This window comes from Haliaeetus albicilla, chromosome 1, assembly GCF_947461875.1.
Source record: "Haliaeetus albicilla chromosome 1, bHalAlb1.1, whole genome shotgun sequence".
NCBI lineage: Eukaryota > Metazoa > Chordata > Aves > Accipitriformes > Accipitridae > Haliaeetus > Haliaeetus albicilla.
In genome coordinates, this window is record NC_091483.1 from 201,774 (window position 1) to 222,119 (window position 20,346).

Genomic DNA, 20,346 nt, shown 5'->3' on the forward strand with positions numbered 1-20,346 from the left:
TACTGCAAAAATGTACAGCATTTATTCACATACAGACAAAAAGGCACAATTCTACTGAATATCTTAACAAAAAATACAGCTGTCTTCAACTAGGTCTTTATAAATACTTCAGAAAAGGGAGAAAATAAATACAGGATAGGGCCATGTAATATAAAATAGTTATCTCTACATATACTTTTTATTTCTATCTGTTCGTCTTCATGCACCTTTTTTAATTAATTTCAGCTGAATGGACACCAAAGCTAGGCACATAGTGAAAAATCTTCTGTACAAGGTTTTACAAATGTAATGACAATTTTCTCAAATTTCTGAAATTAAGATTTATACACAACACGTATAACCCTTCATTTAGCTTTGTGTGAGTTTATAACCTAACAAATGGCATTCCAGGCAACTTTACAGAAGTTCAACTAGCCTACAGTTTGACAGAATACACCAATCATAATCAAAGATCTCTTGGTCAGTCTGCACAAGGAAAGGTAATGCTTAAAAACAGAAATTCAGCAAATGGTTCTACCCCAATAAAATACAGGGCTGGGTTTGTATTGTCACTGCTGTACTTGCACCACCTCTTCTGCTGAGCGGTAAGCATGGGAGATGAAACTAACCTACAGAGCTGGTCACACTGCGGTCGTCTTACAGCGTTTTTGGTTTTGGTTCAGCCTAACTTGAAACATTAGAAAGCTTATTAACCTAAACGTCGGGGAGCAAAACAGATAAGGCATTAACTCTGCACAACATTAGCATTCATAATAGTGCAAATTAACAAGGTACCTCTTTCAAACTGGTGTGAGGTTAAATGTTTACTTAGAATCCAAATTTAGATTACTCCATCTATGGCTTGACAAACAATTCCCTATACAGTCATGAGTTTCTTACAGAAAGTAACAGTGCCTGTCTGGAAAATAATCGGGATGTTGAGTAGAACGTACCTGCATTTACCTTTTGTCTGTCTGTTGTTGTTTAATCAAATAAGTACTTATTCTTTTAACACGTCCCAAGAGCGACTACCTAATTTCAGATTCACCAGTTTGACTGAATTTCACCTCTGTAAGTCATGAAGTTAATCTAACTTCTTAGGACCAGCCATGGTTTTTTAAAGGTATGCTATCTTACGCAAAATTCCCCTTCCTCAAAAGGTTAAGACTTCTGAGTTTTAAAACAAAGGATAGGGATGCGCTCTGTTGAAATATTTAATCAAGTGATAACTTGCATAGCAAGATACGGTGTTAATAAGCTTTTTTTTTGCCTTTTTTTTTTTTTTGTGATATTGAATCCTCTGGAAGACTCAGTTATGGCAGAGTTCTACTGCGTTTTAAATGCTCCCTGCTCAAGAGGCAAGGGTCTAACATTAACAAGTGAGCGGATTTGATAACAGCAGGCTAGGAGTAGAAAAGGGGGGGAGGGGGGGCATGTTGCAGGGAAGGGGGTTCTTTATGCCTGTCTTTCTGTAACACATTGCTGCTGAAACTTTTTCACCAGTACATACCTGACTTATATCTATGCAGAATTCCAAAATTTACAGGTTCCTAACGCTCCACTGTTATATGTGCACTCTACTCGGTACAAAACAGTATCCTAATGATCTGCTAATATTATTGCTCACAGCTTACTAGTTATTGCCATTTGCAATTATTAAAAAAAAAAAAAGTACACTATCAGAATATGAGTTCCCTCTTCCATCAAATCTAGTCCAGAATAGAATGAAATATTTTTTCTTCTTTTGACTGTAAAGAGCTAATCACAATTTATTGCCTCTCCATTTTACTCTCTTTAAAAATATATATTCATGTCCACTTTAAAGCAACCCTTTAGTGTCATAAGCGTGGCTTTCCCAGTACGTACCATTAGTGCATATGTGGTGGGCTTTGGGAAATCCTACCAACTAGTGCCTTAGAAATTATTTTTTTCTTGAATTGTCATCAGACTCCCAGAGGCAGGTGACTGACTCAACGGTGAAGGGTTACTCCATGGGCTGCCGCAACCCACAAACCTGCGCCCTTTCTCAGACCTTGCTCAGTCTGAGTCTTTCCAAGCTGCTGTTGCACTGCAAGGCAGCTGCAGCCCTGACCTGTCCCTTCCTCCTCCTCCAGTATAACGTCACGGTTCAATCTGGTCATCTCATAAGTAAGCGTCTTGACATGTAAACTCTGGAGCTTATGGAGGGTTTTGAGCGGCCATCTATGCTTAAACCGAATGCAAGAGAAAACACTCTGCCAAGAGGGGAAAAAGACCTACCACCATCCAAGGAAAGTGACCATTTGTAATGGGGTTTAGCAGTGCAGTATGGTTAAACAACCATCTTCCATTCAATACACACTAGTTAAATTAAGAGCTTGTGCTTTTCCAGAAGGCAGGGGAAGGCAGTAAAATTTTATCAGTGCTTCTTAGCTACAAGGGATGAATGCAGCCTACTTCCCCCTACCCACCCGAGCCCCTTCTAAAAGGTTTTCATGAGTTATTTTAGTGTTCATCACAAATCCTATTATAGTAGTGATGTCATTTCTCTGCTTACTCAGGAAAGTTGCGAATAAAGGAGATTCAAACTTCTCACAGAATGGGGGGGGGGGGGGGGGGGGGCCCAAAAAAACCAGCTTTAAGTGCATGTAAACATGTTTATACAGCTCAGGAATAATGGGTTATCGATTTGTCAATCTGTAGCCACGTCTAAGAACTCTCCTCTCTCACACCAATAAATAATGTGGAGTTGGCTTGTAGGCAGTGACTCTACTGACCACGGTGCTGACACCGTGTCCCTGTGTCCAGTCAGGATGCCAGGATACTTCGCCTAATAATGTCCGTCCTTCTGCTGATAGTGCTGTTTGGACTGAGCCTCTGCTGCCTGCACTTTTTTTCAGCCACTTCAGTCTCTGAGTCGCTCATTTCGACATCCGGGATGTACCCATCATTCTCACTGTCAGGCTTTAGCTTGCTTTTTGGCCTGTCCTTCGGTGAAACTCTGCCCACGCCCAGGTAGGGGTAGCTGGAGTTCTGGCGGCAGGTCTCCTCCGGGCTCTCGCCCTGCTGTTGCCTCTCCCCCTTCTTTGGAATTCGGAATCCGCCCCAGTTTTTCACTGGGCTCGTGGGCGTCGTAGGCACTTTAACTACTGTCTGAGTAGAGTTTACTTTGACAAGCCCCCCATTGCATTTAGGCACTATATCCCTCCGCGTGCCAGGTGCTGACCTACCACCGGAGTGGTTCACAGCCCTTTTATTTTCTGATTGCCTCTGAGAGAGTTCTGTGGGTCTCAGTGGTTTGTGGTTGTGTTTAGAAGTCTTTTCCTTTAGCTCTCCCTTGATCACCTCGCACTGGGGACGATTGTCTCTTCTTTTTCTGTGGTCTGGTATAACTGTGCCATTTTTCTGCTGTGCTGATACAAGCCGTGTTTCTGCAAAGGTCTTGTCAAAATTTAAAAAGCTACCTGGAGCTGCACCGCCTTCCCTTTGGCTGGGCTGCCGCAGCATGGATTTGCTGTTGTTCCCAGAGCTGTTTCTTACTCGGTCTCTCTTGTGTGGTTTTTTCAAAGAGTGGCTTAGAGATGTGCCCATTTGTTTCCTGAAGAATGCCGAATGCCATTTCAAATCCTCTATCTTGGGGGCATTGGGGCCTAAAGATGGACTATTGAACAACACCGTGTTTTCCATTGAGGAGAATGAGGAAGGCACACCTAAATGGAAACAAATTTAAGTCAAAGTCAAGCAATTCCGTGTCTGGGTAAATAACTGCTTTTGCATGCACCTATTTGAACTCTGTTCCTCACACCTGACGTTCTTCAGTATAGATGGGTATTTGGTTGCCGACCCAGCACCTTTACGTCACGATTATGCGGCTATGTCGTGGTTTGACAACATTAACTGCTGTAGTTTACTTTCCCATAGCTGTGCTGCACCTAATTGCACTTGTAGCAAACAGAAATCCTAGCACTACTCTATCCCCTAGGACAGAGAGACTCCTCAGAAGAGGGGGAGGAAAAGCAATCAGCAAGTGGAGCTGATTGATTGGTTCTGTCTGAAATATGGTTTATTAGTCACTGAATACTTTAAGGATAATCTAGTTAATGCAGTAACTGTGAAAGTATTCATCTTCCTGAGAAAAGACTACTGTCAATGAGATTAGGCAGAAAAAAAGTGGTGTTGTAAAACCAGAGCGCTACCTTTTCAAAATTCGTTTCTTTAAACTGCCATCTATGATGCAAAGAAGCACATACTAAACACTAATGCAGCGGCACTAATAAACTGCAGACTTACTAGGTACCATATGGCACTTGAATGTAAGTCATGGTCTCTCTGTCATACAGGGTCATTAAAGAATCACACCAGAAAGGCTCTGAAGCAGCAAGCCATTCAGTGCCCCACGGATAAGAACACAGACTTAGCAGTTTCTATAGCAATGTGCCCCCCATTAGAGCTACACAGATTCTCATTTTTTCTTCCAATCTGCTGATGCATGGTGGACTACACAAGATTTTAATGAGAATAAACGAGGTCCTGTTTGTCCTTCAAAATTAGCCATTAGCCTGTAACCAAACCTTTCACTGCTTCTGCCTCCTGTGGTCTTACATGAAAAAGGTAACACTGAAGCATACCTGAAACTCTTTCTTGTTCCAGCTGCTTTGCGTAGATATTAAATATCTGCTCTTGAACTTTGCAAACAGATCTCTTGATTTTTTCCCTTCGGGTCACCATGTAAGTGAGATTACGCACCTAAAAGACATCAAATTGATGAGTTTTACAGGAATTATTTTTCTGTGACGTTGTCAGTCTGTGCTTTGAATTGATTCAGTTTAAGTACTATACACCATTTAAACAAGTTAGTAATGTATTTAAATTTAACCTCCTTCAACACACTTCTTAGAAAAGAGTCTTAAATACCATTTAACTGATTGATTATTCCATCAGATTTGGGAGGCCCACAGCACAGAAGTAACTTCCGTGAACACCTCAATCCTGTACATACAGACAGGAACTCTAAGAAATGCTGGAAATGCTTAAATTGACTCAGTATTAAATAGCCTAGCACCAGTTGCTTCTTGCTGTTTGAGACACAACACAGAATTATACTTAATTAATAGCATGAAAATGTGGAGAACTATTCAACAGTACCGGTCTTCGTGATGACCCTGCCACTGCAGTATGATCGATCAAAAAAAAATGAAGGCAGGCCCATCTCTTCATGCCGTAGCACAACAGAGGTAGCAGGGACTGGAAACAGTAACAAACTGATTGTTTGACTATCATCTCTGGGGTTTTTTTAGAAGAAAACTACATTTCTGCCCTTACAATGTGACTGGCGAATCTGGACAGCTGTGTAAGTTTCACAACCTCCGCTCTACTAGAGCTCAGCAGTTATTTCTTTCCCAGGCGAGGGAATCGCAGGGAAGTATACGTGGGTGTTCCCAAGGCTCCTCTCCCAGTTCAGTGTAGCTGCATACAGCCTGGTGCCCTGTGGATTACAACCTTGGCGGCTGATCTCACCACCAGTGTAAGGAGGAGACATTTAACAAGCATGACTAAGGTCCTGCTCTATTGAAGGCTTCTAGTCCCAGGACAGCCAGTAGTTTTACGTAACTGTCGTTACTCTGTGGATGTGAATGAGAAGGGATCTGTCTAGCCCGGTACCCGCCCTGATACAGTCCACAGTCTTTTGTTTTTCGCCTTGTCTGATCCAAGCTGCACACACAACAGATACGTCATGTCCACAGAAGTACCTGTTTCATTAGGTGAACTGGATGACACGATTTCAAAGTCTGTGTCTAGATGGATGATACTGTCACTAATGTCAAGTCATAAAGAAGTCCACCCGAATTTATCTTGACAAGGAAAAAAAACCGTAGGCCCCATTTTTTACATTTTTTTTCATCCAAGTTATCTTGGATGTACAATCAGTGGGAACAACCGAGTAGTAAAGCATTAAAAATATTACTAGAATGATGTATCCCATTTTGACGTCACACTTAAAAATGGAAAGGATACCTACAGAATAATATAAGATCCAGAGAACACAGTGACAAACTCAACTTATTTAGCTGATCAAAGAGAAGATCAGAAGAAATCTTGAGCACACGGAGCATAAATGAAAGATACTAGGTAGCAGCTACAAAGGATGCAGTAGATGCCTGAGCACCTGCTGTGCTGATTTGAAGACTAGATAGCATTCCAGGTTACTGACGCTGAGGTAGGACCTCTTGAGCCGGGTTCTGCACGTGGCCTATAAGAGCCATATGCTGTACGGATGTAAAAAACTAAAATAATTTCAGTACTCTTTCTTGTTCTAGCTTATCTTAAACTCTACTAGTTAACCCCTAAAAAAAAACAAAGGAAGGAATTCGGGTCCTTGCAGGATCAGATGTACTTAAAACACCAAACTGATCCTACAGAACTGTTCTTTAAACATTCAGAACCTAATTGAGTGGAATATCATGTGCCTCCTAAACCTTTTACAGAGACAGTCCAGTGAAATGTCCTCCTACTACACTGTGTCAATGAGAAACAGATCTGCTGCAGAGCAAGGTAAGCTCCATAATCTTTTCCTTCTTATGCACCAGGAAAGGAGCAGAGAAAGCCCTTAAAGGTTAAAAAAGCTCTAGTCAGGGGTTGCAGTACAGTCCACAGCCGTAAGTGTTACTCAGTAAAAAAGCATAAGCAGAAATACGACAATCCAGTTATAAGGAGAGTGGATACTACAAGCCAAGACCTGCTGGCCCTGTGAACTAACCCTCTACTTGAAGAGGGTAATTGGTGTGCTCTGCAGAAATTTAGTGTTAACCGTCTTTTCCGACAATAACAATGCTAAGATGCGGCATGGAGTGCCTGCACGCGAGAGCAGTAACTGAGAGCGTCGTTTGGAAAGGTGACTAATGAAGGCTAGCGCACCTCGCACAAGCGCGGGGCAGCGCAGTGGCTTACCCGCTCCAGATCCTGCCGGAGGTGTGTGAAGAGCTGCAGTCTTCTGAACAGAACATCCTGTTCCCGTTTAGCCAGATTGTCCTCTTCATCCTTCTTTGGGGTAATCAAAGGCTTATTGAAGTTGGCTTTTCTCTTCAGCTTCCAGTACTGGTAAAGGAATCCCACTGGCTCCTCAGGCAGCCGCAGCGCTTTAGCCACTTCCAAAGACTCAACAAATGTATAGAACTCATCCTCCAGCTGCTGGAGCTTCTGCTTGCGGAGGCTGACCCTGTGGGCCTCCTCCTGGTTTTGATCCATGCTGTGGAAAGGATCGATGTGGGCAGGAAGAGAGCTGTCCTGAATCCCGTTCCCGTTCTCCTGACCTGGACTTTCACTGAAAGTCTCATCATCCGTTTTCTTGGTGGAGCTGTGCTTGGGACAGTAAGACTTAAATTTCACCTCATCGTTCTCTGCCAGTATGGTCTTCATCTCCAAGCCACGGTCAAATGCACAGGTGACGTGAAAGGCTGTTCTGCAGTTCTTCACTGAACACTACAGAAATTAAATTAAAATTAATCAAATATAAATTTAAGAAGCCACACAACCTAAAACTGTTCAAGCAGCCAGGACTGCTTTGGAAGAACAACACTGTTATGGCGCTCTGCTTCTAAGCTGCATGTACTTTCCTGCTCTCTGTTAATTAGGTTTACGATTTAGTGCTTTCAGGCCAGGCAATGATCAAGTGGCCCAGTGGGGCAGGAATGGTTAACCCCTCCCTAGCCCAATCACGCTATTCAATAACCAGCAAATCCACAAGAGCAGCGTTCTTACCGTCTCCGGAGCCACTCACATAAGGCAGTGTTACACAAAGGAAAACGTTCCCCCTTTGACTGTGCCAGCATGAGAGAGAGGGAAAAACATCTCGGCGGCTCCAGGCCAGTCTGGTACTTTTAATTAAAAGTCTTTCCCAGCACCTGGACCCTGTGCTACCAAAAAGGCCTCCACCAAGGGGATTTTTTTTTTTTCCTGTTACCCCTATTTTATAATGTGAAATATTAAATCACTGTCAGTCACTACTTCACTGACTACAGCCTTCACCTGGGGGATGAGGAGAACAGGAAATTCAATTTTTTGTCATCTTTCTTCCCTCCCAGTGAACCCAGCCATCGTGGAGTGACAGGCGCTAGTTCAGCTGATTTAGCACTTCATTTCAATTACATGTAACTTTCTCTTGCAAAATGCTGTCATAGCTATTGCCAGCCGCAAACTGAAAGGTTTACATATATGTATGTATGTATGTACATGTGCACATGCATATATATGCTTTTGTGTCAACTCGCACCTCTGCCTCCAGTGAAAAGACATTAAAAGTGGAAATGAACATTAACTAGGAGAAACAAAACTGTGCTTAACACAAGTCATCTAACCTTAAAGAGAAATGCATTGCACTAGGATGTTTGTACAGTACTATGTAAAGAAGCCAAATCTCTTTTCTCCTCCGGGTTTTCCTGCTCAGGTTGACTCGGCAGCCAGATGGCACATAAAGGTACAACAGAGTTTAAACTGCCGAAGTTTCAAATGAACATTCTTTAGTAAAATCAACATATAAAAGGAATTAAAAAATACCAAAGCATCTTTTGCGCTTTCTGCTCTTACTAGCGAACACAGCAAAAGCAGCCCAACTGGAACACCAAACAGTACAGGAGAGCACTTTAAGCCACGGTTTCCAGGCTGCTATTGTCTAGAACAATCACCTTGTAGCATGGCTAATATTTTATTGGGAGAAGAGGGGAAAGCCTGCCTCATCGGAAGGAAATCTGCTGAACCTGGGAGAATACGCACTCTCGTTTTTCCCAGCTTACTGCAGCTGCTCTCTGCCCAGCCTAACACGTACTTCCAGCTAATTGTTGTGCTCATCTCATAACATCTCTGGAGAATCAATCTCTCTCAGTTCATCCAGTTAACGCTACTTCCTTTCTATTGCAGTGGCTTTGTGTAATGTTCTTCTCTGCTGTATGAAATTTCACAACACCAATCTATGTATTTCTCACTGCTAGCTTTAATGATACCAAGATTTATACAACTCCTATAACATGTCAGGCAAAACTGTAATTTGTTTGTCTCTGCCCCATAATTTCAAATGTAGAACTGTCTGAAGTGGTAGCCATCGTGCCTACATGTCATCCTGTGTCGTCACTGGAAGGGGAGAGGTGGTATCAGAAGAAATATGGAAGGACACTCCCCTGCACACCAACATACATAAATACTCAAGTGTTCAACTTAACTTAAACTACTCTAAGTTAGCCCTCAGAACAGGTCTGGAGAATGGACAAAACAGTTTCAACTACGCAATAGTGGCCAAAAGGAAGGGGACAGCTCTGCAAGGAGGTATTACGATTGCAAATTTATATGCTGTGGACAGATTTATTTTCTCTACTTAACATTGACTATTTTATACATGCCTTAAATGGAAACGGACTGATAGGTTTCACTGGAACTACTGCTGCATTGCTGGTTTACAACTTTTTCTGGCAACCTCATCAAATGACTCAGAGCAGAGGAAAAAAGGAAATGGATAAAACCTAATTTTAAAAAAGTGCAGGACTTTAGAAATTTCTGTGTCTTACCATCATGGATCCTGTAACATTAGCCTAGCCACAAAATAGAAAGAGCTTTACTTCTTCAGACTCCTTACGAGACAGTAGTATCTCCCTATCTGTCTCAGGGAGCTTTCTGAGGATCATTTTGCTGAAGTATATGAAGCACACCTTGAAGGTGAAGAACATTACCACAACACTAAGCTATACTTTATTGTCTTTTTCTACACAATCACAACACGACTCCGAGTGGGTCACCTGTCCTTACTGTCATCATTTCTTCTCAAGTAAGCTAGATCAAAGTCTTGTCTCGTGTCTCAGGAAACCAAGTAATCTCCTCTTTCAAAAATCTGGGGCTTGGTAATGGGTTTTCTCAATCTCTCTAGATTTTAAAATTGTTCCTAAAATTATTATTTAACATTTCTGAGTGATTTTCCACTGTAAAGGATCTGCAAGTGCTTTACAGCTAGCAACCCAATATAAATATGCAGGTGAAACCACACTGCCCAGTCTGAAACACTCTGGTGCAGATCAATTCAGTTACTTAACAGCGACAATTCACAGGCTACGGTGAGGAAGGCTGAATCCAAATCCAACTGAAACTGCAGAGAGAATTTCCGAAGTATGCAATGAGACAAACTGGCACTGGCCCAAGAATGTGAGTTGTTGGTATGAAACAAATGGCTTCATAGTGCTAGCTTTATAGTTTAATTATTTATTGCATACGGAAATCATTCTTTCTGGAACTAGGAAGACTAGACATGCGTTTTGATTCTGCCCCGGCTTGCTGTTCCGGGCAGTCATCATCCCTGAGCTCAAGTGAGCACCAGAAGTCAGAACGGTAACGTGGCACTGCTGCTACAGCAATGTGAACTGGGCAACTCACACCCAGGAGGTTTTTTTCTCCTTAGAAACACTAAGAGCTCCAGAATCTACCCACAACCAACGGAGGAAATGGGGCTCATTTCTTCAGCTTGTGGCTTGCTTGAATCTCAGGGCAGACCAGTCAAACAATCTTTCTTTCCTACTGCTCAAAAAGCCTAATATTAAATGACCAGATATGCTCCTCAGCAACTTAAAAGCTGGACCAACAATAAAACAGTTACAGAAAAAATAGTTACAGCCAAAACAGTCCAATGTTAAGCAGTACCTAAAATTAGAAACTCAAAGCTACAACTAGCTTTATCATCAAAGTGAAGGTGTTCACTTCCACTGACTTCCCTGAGAGCTGGGCATGCTCAGCACCTTCAAAATTCAGGCTGTTACAGGAAATACTCAGCTCCCACTGAGGTATCCAACTTGTCTTAGAACTCGCTAAACAGGGACTAGCAGATAGGTTTCAGCACAGCAGCTTTCAGCTTTCAAGCTTCCTTTTGTATGTGGTACATCACAGAAATACAGTTTTTTTTCCCTCTACTCAACAACATTTAAGTTTTATTTCAGGGTATTAATAAACATATCAGCGTATCTACAAATCAGGAATTCTTATGGGATGACCTGCCTAGAAGGCAAGAGCACACCAATACTCAAAAGCACTTTGTGTGCAATTAAGGCCACAGTAACGAACAGGAAATCAAAGGAAGTCTGACAAAACAAAACACACGGATATTTGTGCAATTAAATTACCTGTATAGAAGCTCCAACTTTTTCATTACAAAGGCTGCACACCAGTGCCCACCTACTGCTGGGAATGTGAGAAACCTTTGTGATGGGCTCCATTTTTTCTGGGCTTCCAATGCTCACCTAAGAGAAAAAAGGTTAAAAAATGCAGAGCGACTATTACACTGTTAACTGAAAAGGGAAACAATTTTACCAAAGAAATCAAATTCCTTGGGCACATATGCAAAATTAGCGTGTTCCAAGTTCCTCAGTTTATAAAGAACTAAAAAAATTAAAATTCCTTTTTTAAAAAATCAGTTCCTCACTGAATGAACAAAGCAGTTTCAAGGTGAAGCCCACCTTGTCATACAGGATGAATATTTTGATTATGAGAACCCACAGGAATTCTCACTGTCACATCCAAACCTTCCTGATTCACCTTTAAAGTTCTGTTTACAAAATATAACGGTACTTTGTGTGCTTGTTAAATGAGCTTTGCCCGCAGCAAAGGCCTAATTTTTTGAGGCCTAATTTTGGTTGACAAAGGCAATTACTTCCTTTACAGAAAAGGCTCCATCCTGCCAGACTTTGCATCTAATTGAAAATCTTTTATACCATCTTCCTAAGAAGTTCCACGTACATGCTACACTCATTGTAGCAACACACACTAGGTTGAACAGCGTTTTTGACAGATTTCTTCTCTCCCAGAATCACTGCAGCCCTGAACTCCCAGAGGGTCGGCACCTACCTCTGGAATCCACAGAGCACAACTAACGTGGACCCACTTGGTGCCACTGCGGGTCGGCTTCATGGCACCACCCTTCTTGGGACACAGCAAACACTTGGGCTGAACGCCAAGCGCGCAGGTCCTGCACAGCCAGCTGCCTTCCGGCACCTTCAGGATCCCGTAACAGGCCTGTGTTCCCATTTACAGAAAAGGGAAAGAAAACAAAGGAAACAACATGCATGAGCTGTTCACACGTAGCTTCTCGCAAGTCTCAAAATGTTCTTTATGGAATTCTTAATGCTATAGAAACATTAGCTTGTGGAGGATCTCAGGATGCTTTCATAAACTTAGCCAACCACTTTACCCATTCATTCCCCAAAAAGATCTTTCAGTGAAAGGAGCAGAAGTCATGACCGGCTGCTAGGCAAGAAAACACTGCCCACTTCAACTGGGGAAATGAAGAACATGTTTGCCAGCCCAAAGGGCAAGGGAACTCCTGACAGACAACCCTGCCAGCAGTGATCTAGGATGAAGTTCAGTATCAGAAAGGCTATACGTAACAGGAACTAGACTGTATCTAATTCAAAAGGCAAGAACCACAAATTAAAGAGCTCTGCTGTGCAATACTCAATGTTAATCCAAAGCACTGGGGTTTACTTCTTATTCAGAGGGAAAAGTGCAGAACAGCAACTAATTAAGACCACTTTTTTGGGGGGAGATTACGTCTTTAAGGAGACCTCTGTCCCAATTACTGTCAGTTTTACCCCTCTTAAGTTTCAGATTGGACGTGATCCAAGACTAAGGATAGAGAACCACTGCAGATCTAAAAACGCCACATCAGAGTATCTTGCAAGATAGCCATTTGTACCTTACAGCTGTCATAGGCATATTTCTTTATCATTAGTACAAATGCATTTAAGTAACACATGCAAGAAAATGCCACTCTTGCTCACCAGACACCACAGTTTTCCAAATACTGAATGACAAAGCAAACTTCTTAAAGCTGGGAGGGAAAGACAGCTGATAGGAAGTCATCTACTACAGTAAGAAGCATCCACAGAAGCAGATATGCTAAAATTCCGCTCTTTCATGGCAAGACGACTGACATCTTACCTGCCACAAAAAGGTGGTACGTAATAGTGCTTCATTAGCTCAGCTCAGGTCAGTAGGTCCTCCATTAAAATAAACTGACTATAATAAATCCTACTAGTGTCCCTAGCGATTGGCTGAAAGTTTTGTTCCCTCCCTGCTGAGCCAAAGTTGCTTATATTAGAGGTGTGTTAGCCCCAGCAGTGTGCAGGAAGAGGGGAAAAGAATATAGCAAAAGTAGTGGCCAGGTGAGAATGTACAACAATACACATGTGTATGTTTTGGAGAGGCAGTTCCTCACCTTGTAACTTCCTCCTCAGATAAGCAACACCATTTTTAACCCTCTTAGCGTGACATTTCTAGAATTACGTGTAACAATTCTTTTTCTCAATTACGTAATTTCTGAATTCATCCCACCTCTCAATGGTGAGCTCTGCACCAACTTAACAGATCAACGTCTGTCACTGGAAAAAATCCAATCTGTTATCTTTAATGGTTTGGAAAAGTTTCTGTCACCACACCTTCACCCCCCACGCTGTGCCCTGGCTGCCGTACCTGGTGCACGCAAATATTGCATTTGTCACAAAACACCATTTCATTGCCATCTTCTCCATCTGGAGACTGACAGACATCACAGACAACGTCTTCATCATATTCAATCCCAAGTCCTTCTTCCGTCTCAATAGCATGACTCATGTTGTCGTAGCATCGTTGTTCAAACTCCTCTATGACCCTTTCCATCGTGTACTCATCCAGCTCAGGCATCCCTGGGAAACAAGAGTTGTTATTTATTTAAAGGAAACAGTGATAACCACCGCCACACCCAACTCCAGCTTCTTTTTTAACAGATGAGTAGATAGAACTGAGCCCCACACGTACACGTCATTCCTAGACAATCATGCCTATTCCAGCATGAACAAGGGAAACTGTGAAAAAAAAAAAAGTTAGAGAAGTCTTATAATTGTATTAGACAAACAGAAGTGCAGTATCCAAATCAATCTTTCAAAATCCCGAGAAAAACTTTCATAAACTGGTTTTGGCTTCCTGGTCATATTCTCATTTTTCCTTCTGGGACAGCACTGTCTATGGCTTTTGCTTCAATTTTGCAACCCAGATGTTGAGTCTTTGGTGAAAGATTTGGGAGTGTTCTGAACCAAAAGTGATGGGGGCAGAGGGGAAAATCAATGACAAAACCTGCTAATGATACTTGTAACAAACTTGCAGTTTCTAACAACAGTTGTTGGGTTTTTACAAGTTCCAACGCAAATGGGTGCAACCCCAACTGAGGTCTCCATCAGACCCTGCTACACCAATGAATTAGTTTTAACAAGTGAAAAACACAGTTGTAATAAATGCAACATCAAATCTGGGACAATAAATAAATAAATACAACATCTAATCTGGGATTTGGTCTTTTCAAACAGCATCCATCAGAAAACTATTCATAACACCACAGCTACAGGCTGATTACATTATAGTTTTCTATATTTCTATCAATTCAAATTTGTTCATTATATTAAATTACCATTATAGACCTGAAAAAATATCTATCACAGAAGATCTAAAAAGAGCACGGTGCTTCCCCCTCTGGCTTCCATCTCTCACTTGCTCTGACAATGGCTGTAATACTTCCAAGTCGGTACTACGCCAACATTTACCACAAAATCATGCCACGCAAACACCAGTGAAACCAAGAAAGCTATGCTACTGCAAATAATAATTTTCCTTTTGCAAAGTCAGTTTAGCACAAGAATTGCCATATACTTAAATCACAACAATGAAGGGTACGCTTAGGATATCCCACTTTTGGTCTAATTCCCAATACCTAGTGTTTACTGTGACGTACAGAAGACGGCAACCTCATGATGTGTGCTTTAACAAGAAAATCTGCCTTTCGGCTCTCCCTGTGAATAACTGAGCCACAAATCCCACAAAACAAAGAAGGAAAAAACCTCTCTACCTCCCCCAGATCAGAAGACAAACACTCTACAAAAGTAATTCCAGCTTCCCTTACTGACATGTAAATCCTTGCGGCAGAGATCAATGCATCCCATACCACCCAAACTGAGCAGCTGAAAGGTGGCAAGAGGGAACATCCAAAATCCTGCTGATGAACGACAGTGAATTTTGCCCTGCAGACCACAAATATTGCACCAGCAAAGCAGATGCTGGCAAGTTTTATACCAGTTTGCAACTAAATGCTAACCCCACGATTGCTATCACTTTATAAACAACCTTTAGAGATGTGTCACTGGCTGTGCATTTATAAGGGTTAAAAAAAGTGAATCAAGGGGCTGCGGCTTCAGTTCAAATGTTTACATTCATTCTTTTAAAGACAGAATATACATTTTCAGTACCTGAAGCACTTCCAACAGATACCAAAGAAAACACAGGGAATTCATAGCTGCAGGGATACCATAAAGGAAGTGCTACAACTGCAGATCAGGAAGTATTTCACTTTTCAAATGCCCATTAATAGTATCTGCAGAGTGCAGTGTCTGATAGAGCACCCAGGTTCATGTTTCAAGACCCACAATGTACTGCCTGGTAGCGACAGGAGCATTTCCTTCCCTCTGTGTACAGCAAAACTGAGTGGATAAAGAATTAGAGCAAACAAACTACAACAAACTGCACCAAAACACAGCATGGAAGATCAGAACTGTGAAATTCTAGCTGTTCAGTGTTTCACATGCAACGTGTACTTTGAAGGTTACGTTGGTGTAGCAGAATGGCTGCCACAGGGCTTCATGCACAGGTACATATCTGCATGAGGAAGAGCCCCTCTTGTGCGTTTTATCGCTAATGCTGCTTACAACCCAGTATAACACTGTGGTAGCCCTCCTCTGGTTTTCACAAAAGACAGAGAGAGGGAATTATCTACACTGGATAGATGGGTATCAATTACAAATCATAAACAGTATTTTTAATTTTTCTTTGAAAAAAGCTAAGGGGACCTGGCTCAAGGCCAGGGCTTTGAGCAACCTCGTCTAGTGGAAGGTGTTCCTACCCATGACAGGGGGGTTGGAACCAGATGATCTTTAAGGTCCCTTCCAACCCAAACCATTCTATGATTCTGTGACTTGCTGCTGCTGTTTTCCTGAAGATAACTGGACAGGTAACCTAAACTCTTCAGTCATGAACTGTTCCGAAATCCTCTAAGCCCAACACTAAACCTGAGCAGGCCTGACTTGAGACCTGGAAAAAAGGCTTGGGTAAGAGACTGGGTCAAGGCTGGGTCATCTGTTTCTTCCATATGTGGGTTTAAAACAGAGAAACTTCTAAAGAGTTACAAATGGTCAGTTTGTGGTTTACCAGGTCTTGAGTCATGCCGTGTACAGACTACAGCCAGGTAAAACCCGTATGACTAAACTGTAACCCAAAGCAGGGAACAGCCACAATGCTAAAACAAAAATCAACAGTGTTCACCAACATGTCCAAACCTCTTCCATCTGGCACAGCATCTTTTCCCTTATCTAAACAATGTGGTTAAAATTTGTGCTGACTTACATCCGCTTCAATTCCAGTGAAATCCTCTCCTGAAGCACACACCTTACCAAAGAAATGTTACTGTTCATGCCCTGCTCCCCTGCCCCTTCCCACACACAATCCATTCTGTAGAAAAGGGAATAGTTGCTCCCCTTGTGACAGCTCCTCTTCCTGCTTCAGAACTGGAGCACACGGTCACAGTAAGTTTTGGGAGATTCCTCCAATAAATCACTGTGGGAATTCCTTACTGTCTCATTCCCTGCGCAATTCAGCTCACGTAGGTTCTCTAAACCTCATGTAACTTCTTCGCACTGAACATCACTAGCTAAAAAGATGATACGGATGTGTGATGCAGAGAGAAATAAATACGTGAAAAAAAAGGACTAACTGGAAAAACTACCTGAATGGTCTACCTGATGTTCTCTTCAAGGACCTTGACGACAAAATGGAAACTTTCTGACAATTCCCTTCTGAAATGGAAAGCAGCATAGAAAAAAGCCATGTGGCCAGATTCTGACCTGGTCTAAGCAGATACAACTCAGCAGTAATGAAAGCATATATCTTAGGGCTTAACCACATCAGGCCTGGTTTCCCGTGGCTACCCCAACTCATATGATTAATACCTCTTCATACATCTATCATTTTTTCCCCACTGCTGCCCTCCCTAAAATTATTCTTAAGATTGCCAGCTTTAAAAAAAAAAAAAGTAACAAAACCACAAGCACTTATTGCTCACCCATTTCTTTGAATTCTTCATTGGCAAGCTGCAACCATGCTACATCCACCTCATTGAGATCGTAGCGACACACGCTGTCTGCTAAGGTTCGAATGTCAACATAGCCCAGCTCTGGAGGCTCTGAACCTGATGAAACAATGTACTTCCTGGGACGTGTAAACGTGACAGCTTTCGTCTCGGACACAATCCTAAAACAAACAAGACAAGCAGACATCAGATATGCTGGGCTGCTGAGAGACTTGTTTCTAGAGAATCCAAAATGCCTCATTCTAAGTGACTAACAACCATCAGAGATCATCTAACCATCTAAGCAATCGTCTTGCACCAAGATGGGAAGAGAAAACAGTACAGTGCGCTTTCATAACAGACTGGCAGTACTGTAAGAAATTAATTGGAGTTGTCTAGAAACCCAATTTATTACCAGAATTCTAAATAAAATGAAAAGATTAGAGGATAGAGCTGTGCTTACTCTTACCTGAAATTCACACTTGTTTAAAGCTAGAGTAGGAACACTGTATTTATGTAGTGATGGCTGCCATATACACAGATGTTGAACTGTTTTAAGACTTTTTTTAAATCAATCTGTTTAACTACAATACCAAAATCAAGAAAGTTCAAGGAAAAAAAAGTAGTATTTCCTGCTACATTTGAAGTTTTTTTTCTCCCAGTATGTTTGATTTTTTTTCGTGTGTGTGTGTGTGCATGTGTGTGTAGCTACAGAATTGCCATCTTTGTGAAATTCAGGAGACCTTTCCACAGAGAATCAGTAATTTGCAACTAGCTTTACCTTTGCTTACCCAAGCGGATCCAAACTCTGGCATCTTGGGTCTGCATTTGCTCTTTCACAATCACTAATGTCATGCTGGGCCAAGCGCAAATATTAATCAGCTGCTGCTGAAACTACCTTCTCTCTGGTTTTGAAGGCTCCGGTTGGCCAAAAACCAACTATGAAAGCATATTTCAGCTGCAAGCCAACTGAAATTTTGTTCAACCACAGGCATTGGTTCAGGAAACGGTGAAGTACCTACAGCACATAACTTGTTCTAGGTCAGATTCCTGCAATGCCACAACTTTGCAAAGCCAGGAGCTGGGGGCAAAAACCGCCCAATTCACAAAAGACAGCAGTCATTCTACCAGCAAGCTGGTGACTTGCCTGCAAACAGCAAGGTAACTGTCAGTCCACCTGCAGTGCGGTTCTCTCAGCAGGGGACAGTGCACCTTCTCTTAAGTTAACTGCACACACTGAAATTCAGTTTGGATGAAATGCACGTCACAACTAAACGCTGGTACCTCCAGGAATAACAGGCCACACTGCCAAATGACTGCCTCCTGCAGCACTAGTGTTGACGATTTTTTTGCACTCTAGTGCTACAAGGGAGGAGACAGCACCACTCCATGTGGACACAACTTTGTGCTGGGAATAGCCTAAGCTCCACAACAAGCAGGAGATTCTCCATCCTATTTTACCCCCATCTGAGGTCCAACACGTTAACTCCTCACCCTGTAAGAAGACCCTGATCTGCCACTACTGTATCTGCACACATAGGTCTCGGTAAACCCTCTACCTATTTCAGTCTCCTGCACAGACCTAAATCTTCCCCTCATCTAGCTTATTTCAGACAACAATCTGAGAAATAGTGGGCAAGAGCCAAATGCTGAATTTGGGGCTTCTGAGATGCAGAAGGGGACTGTGGAAAAATACAAATCTGAATGATCTTGCCAGCCTAACTGTACTGCTCAAACTGTTCCTGGTCATACTGTACAGACCACTACATCTCACAGAGAATTTACTTGAAACAGGGCACTGCTCTCCAAATCTTCTGTACCATAAATTCCTTCCCGAGTAGCCCTCCATGCAGAAATCATAACCTCTGGGCAGCACCCTGTACATGCTGTCTAAATACCACTGCAGTGGCACAGAAGAAATAAACACAGGTAGTTTGGCTTCAAAACAGACCACCTTCATCTCTTTATTTCTGTGATAGAAAGAAGTAAAAAAAGCAACACTTACTATGTACCAAAAAGCACATTCAACTGAATTATCCATCTGACTGCATGCTTTCACTAAATCACCACACAGACTTGCTCCTTTCCCCACCCCTCTGAACCTACTCTTGCTGCCCTGACCAGTCACTACAAGACCAAAATATTTTATTCTCTATTATGTACCTCAACAGCATCAGCTATCTGTACTGTATTTTGCTTCTGTTCCACACCAGCGACTATTTGACTGCTGCCGATTCAATTTACAGAACATCTCCCTCCCCTCCCAAAGTTAAGCACAGAACAGTTCCAGCGCTCCAGCACCACCACAGGGCTCCCCAAGTATTTTGTGAGGGAGCAAACAGGGTAATAATCAGGCATCAGAGGGCCTCTCTGACCAACAGGAACTCACCAGTAGGACTATACAAGACAGCTCAGCAACTAAAAAAAAAGTGGTGCCTCCTGAGCTGATACCCTCAACTGTGGGTGCCTTCTTTCCCCATCTCCTTTAGTATCTTAAGTATGGAGCAACATCTCTGTTGGCGATTGGCAGAGAAAAGCTCTCTAAGTGAGTACCTGGATCTGATGCAGCCACCAAACCACCTCCCTGTAAGATATGGGGTGGGGATCCCCCAGAAGGTCTCCCTCTGCTAAAGTCCACAGGTCTCCTGACTCTCCTGCAGCCTTGGGAGGTGCTTGAAAGACAAAGCAGTGAGGAGAAGACAATGTGAGCACACAGATACAATGTGTGTGCATTTATGCAGGGACTGGGTGAGGTCAGTGTGAAGCAGGCTACGAGCACTGCAGGGAAAAGATATGCTCCCATGTTCTAAACTGCACAGCAGAGAGGAAAATGCCAAGTTCTCCTTGGATCTCCCGGTCCAATCCTTCAGAAGGAGAAGGAAGGAAAGGGTTTACCTGATGTGTGGGTAAGTTCCTCATTGTACAGACCTAGTAGGGCTGCGCAGCCGCCTGCAGATTGGTGCACAGAACACAGAAAGCGCTAACAAACACTCCTGTAGTCCGCCTACTCCAAGGTTAAAGCTGGCAGATGCAGACCTAACAGAAGCAGTGTAGTGTCACCCAGAATTTTCTGCTATGTATCAGTTTGGGCTGTTCTGACCCCACCAGCACTGGTGGGTCATTTGGTAACGCCTTATGAGCCAGCCTGGACTTACTCAAAGAGATCTAGTATGATTAAATAGCAGTAATCCTTGTTCTTCTCACTTTCTCCAACTCCAATC

The 20,346-nt window shown here is 42.5% G+C and overlaps 1 protein-coding gene across 13 annotated transcripts in view; it reads right to left on the reverse strand.

Moving 5' to 3' along the window:
• The window catches only part of JADE1 (jade family PHD finger 1), a 164,990-nt gene continuing 144,644 nt past the window's right edge, over nucleotides 1–20,346 (reverse strand). For all 13 annotated transcript variants that reach the window (XM_069792361.1, XM_069793178.1, XM_069793116.1 and 10 more), the window contains 7 exons: nucleotides 17,120–17,307; nucleotides 13,453–13,664; nucleotides 11,830–11,997; nucleotides 11,109–11,225; nucleotides 6,907–7,437; nucleotides 4,587–4,704; nucleotides 1–3,668 (listed from right to left, as the gene is read on the reverse strand). In XM_069792361.1, coding sequence (XP_069648462.1) covers nucleotides 2,767–3,668; nucleotides 4,587–4,704; nucleotides 6,907–7,437; nucleotides 11,109–11,225; nucleotides 11,830–11,997; nucleotides 13,453–13,664; nucleotides 17,120–17,307 — 2,236 coding nt within the window. In that variant the 3' untranslated portion in view covers nucleotides 1–2,766. The remainder of the gene's footprint in view (nucleotides 3,669–4,586; nucleotides 4,705–6,906; nucleotides 7,438–11,108; nucleotides 11,226–11,829; nucleotides 11,998–13,452; nucleotides 13,665–17,119; nucleotides 17,308–20,346) is intronic.